Here is a 3244-nt window from a genome sequence, read left to right as displayed (position 1 = left end):
GTGTGTGTGTGTGGCCAGCTCAGCCCACCAGGGGGCGGGGCTGGCTGGCATGTGGTGCTGGGGATCGAACCGCGGTCCCTGTGCTTTGCCGAGCTTGTTTCAAGTAGGTGCTTTAGACCACTGAGCCATCTCTCCAGCCCCTAAATTTCATTTTTTGTGCTGGGAATCAAACTCAGGACGTTGTGCTTGGCAGACAAGCGTTATGCCACTGAACTATATCCCTGGCAGGGTGCTGCATTTCATGCTGTAGGACCTTTGGTAGTGTCTGTTGTTCAGTACTTCTGGCTTTGCAGTAGAGGATCACTGCTAGAAATGAGCCAGTTGAAATTAAAGGAGGAAATGTTTATCCAAATGTTGTGAAGTGAGGCGGAGTGTGTGGCATTTATAACATTGGTGTGTGGTTTGCACATAGAAGAGCGTGCCTAACTGGAGCTTGCCTAGTGCAGAGGAAACCGTTCAGCCTACTGAGGTAAGAAAGTGGGGCATCTGCCCAGTAAAATCACAGTCACACTTTGAACTGAGCCTCCTCTGGGCTCTCGTCGGTACATGGCAGCGTCGCCCATAGAGAGGGCACTCTTTGACTTCTGTCTTCCTTGTTTGCACAGAGCCTGAGCCCTTGTGAAGCCAGAGATGACAAGTCTGAATGGCCGCCATGCCGAGAAAACTGTTGACATGCCAAAGCCGTCAGCCCCAAAAGTGCACGTGCAGAGGTCCGTGTCTCGAGACACCATCGCCATTCACTTCTCAGCATCTGGGGAGGAGGAGGAGGAGGAGGAGGAGGAGTTCAGGGAGCACCTTGCGGGGGTGCTGGATGACCAAAGCGTTGTGACAGGGCTCGAAGCCAAGGAGGACCTCTGCCTGGAACCCCAGGGTGGCCATGGCTCTGTGGGCCCTCGCGCTGCGCCCCTTGTGGCGGATGGACTGTCCACGTCCCAGGCCCTTGCTGTTTTGCCCGTCTCCGAGAACACTGTAAAGCTGTTGGAGTCCCTTCCTCCAGCAGCTCAAGTATTAAATACAGTGCCATCGGCTCTGTCTCCAGGGTCGCCCCTGGCCAGCTCGCCCAGTGTGTCGTCCCTTTCTGAGCAGAAAACCAGCTCCTCCTCCGCACTGTCCTCCCCGTCCAAGTCTCCCAGCCTCTCCTCCAGTGCCTCAGCCTCTGCCCTCTCCAGCACAAAGCCCTTCCTGAGCTTGGTGAAGTCCTTGTCCACTGAGGTGGAGCCAAAAGAACCCCCGCACCCCCCGAGGCACAGACACTTGATGAAGACGTTAGTCAAGTCTCTGTCCACCGACACCTCCAGGCAGGAGTCAGAAGCTGTGTCCTACAAGCCACCCGACTCCAAGCTGAACTTACACCTCTTCAAGCAGTTCACACAGCCACGCAACGCGGGTGGAGACTCCAAAACCGCACCTTCCTCCCCACTGACTTCTCCCTCCGACACTCGCTCCTTTTTTAAAGTGCCCGAAATGGAGGCGAAAATCGAAGACACTAAACGACGCCTTTCAGAAGTCATATACGAGCCTTTTCAGCTCCTTAGTAAAATCATAGGGGAGGAAAGTGTGAGCCATAGGCCCAAAGCCCTGTCTTCCAGTGCTTCAGAGCTCTCCAACTTGTCCAGCTTGAACGGGCATTTGGAAAGCAGTAACAACTATAGCATCAAGGAGGAGGAGGGTGACTCCGAGGGGGATGGCTCTAGCAGTGACTGCAGTGTCCCCAAGAGCGACCCCTCGAAGTCCACCGAAGAGCCTGTGAGAGAGGGGGAACCAAAATCCTCACAGGCTGGCGGCCTGAAGGATTTAGGCCTGAAGACGAGCTCTCTTGTCTTAGAAAAGTGTTCTTTGTCTGCCTTGGTGAGCAAAGAAGATGAAGAGTTTTGTGAACTGTACACAGAAGACTTTGAGCTGGAAGCAGAGGGTGAGGGTAGGCCTGACAAGCCCCCAGCCATCCCTCTCAAGTCAGAGGTGCTCACGGAGGACAGCGCCCTTCTGGACAGTGAAGAGGAAGCGGATGTGGCCGTGCAGCACCCAGAATTGCCCGTGAAGACGCTGGGCTTCCTTATGTTGTGCGTCTACGCGTACCTCATCCTCCCCCTCCCCCACTACGCGAGCGGACTCTTTCTGGGAGTTGGCCTTGGATTCATGACTGCAGTTTGCGTGATTTGGTTTTTTACACCACCAAGTGCTCCTAAGTATCACAAGTCACACAGACATCTGCAACACTGGCGTCTGAGCTCTTTGGACATCAAAGAACCTGAAATATTAAAGGTAAGACTCCTTAGCCACCAGCAAGCACATGTGCTTTGTTACAGCCTCACTGTAGACGTTTTTTCCTTGTTCAAAAGAAATCATGTCCACAGGTAACTCAGAAAAAAACATTCCTATCACACCAGTGGAGAGAATTAGTTACCGATTTGGCATGTACTGTAGTTGCAGTTGCTCCTTAGATCGCGTGCGTGGGGTCTGCGTCATGCAGGAGTGTGGTGCTTCGCTCTTGTTTTGCTTTATTGGGCTTATACACTGCACAGCCTGACCTTCTTTCCTTCCTTCCACATGGCACTGTGATCCAAGACTGTTCTTTTCAAGGGAAGCTGGCGTTGAGTCTTTTGAATGAGGGACTCTTAAGCTTCGTGTTGGTGGGTGAAGCAGGGCCGAGTGACTCACACTGCAGCGTGGTGCTGGCTGCCACTGGTGGGTCACATGCCTCCAAGCGAGTGAGTGCCCGCTGACAGACTGTGGCATGCACTTTTAAGTAGTTTGAGCACTTGTCTTGGACAAATTTTCATTTTAATCCATCAGTTTTTAGTGCTGATCCCTCATGGCTACATCTGAGCAGTTCACCAGTGGAAGCCCCTGGACGGGACTCTGGTGTGGTGCTGCTCTGGTTACAGTGCCCGCTGCGACAGTAAAGGCGGCAGCTGATGCTGCGCCCTGCCGCGCCCAGTTGTGGGCCTGCTGTTTCACTACAGCCCTCTGCCGCGGGTTGAGCGCTTCTGGAGAAATGAGGCTCAGAGGCGCGACCTGTGATCGGGCCATGAAGGACTGTTTTTTGTTGCTAATCACATAACAGCACAATCTGTGCAATTTACAAAACAAGTTTATTTTGGCTCATGGCTGTAGTACAAGGTTGAGGGGCACCCGAGTGGTAGCCTTGTTGACAGAGTGCTGAGGCAGCGGAGGCGCTCATGTGGCAGGCAGGCAGGCAGGCAGGCAGGCAGGCAGGCAGGCAGGCAGGCAGGCAGGCAGGCAG

General features: G+C 53.8%; 1 protein-coding gene and 1 long non-coding RNA gene across 2 annotated transcripts in view; one reads left to right on the top strand and one right to left on the bottom strand.

The window, feature by feature from the left end:
* LOC111816500 overlaps window positions 1–658 on the bottom strand; it is a 61720-nt gene extending 61062 nt beyond the window's left edge. The window contains exon 1 of the long non-coding RNA XR_002820880.1: window positions 604–658. This is a non-coding gene — a long non-coding RNA (uncharacterized LOC111816500). The remainder of the gene's footprint in view (window positions 1–603) is intronic.
* Window positions 1–3244, top strand: part of Tex2 (testis expressed 2) — an 84801-nt gene that overhangs the window by 18523 nt on the left and 63034 nt on the right. The window contains exon 2 of the mRNA XM_023714179.1: window positions 606–2262. Within this exon, the coding sequence (XP_023569947.1) occupies window positions 631–2262 (1632 nt within the window). The 5' untranslated portion in view covers window positions 606–630. The remainder of the gene's footprint in view (window positions 1–605; window positions 2263–3244) is intronic.

This window comes from Octodon degus, unplaced genomic scaffold (genome assembly GCF_000260255.1).
Source record: "Octodon degus isolate 3935 unplaced genomic scaffold, OctDeg1.0 scaffold00033, whole genome shotgun sequence".
NCBI lineage: Eukaryota > Metazoa > Chordata > Mammalia > Rodentia > Octodontidae > Octodon > Octodon degus.
Note: the sequence above shows the minus strand (reverse complement) of the source record. Positions and strands in the feature narration are given on the sequence as shown.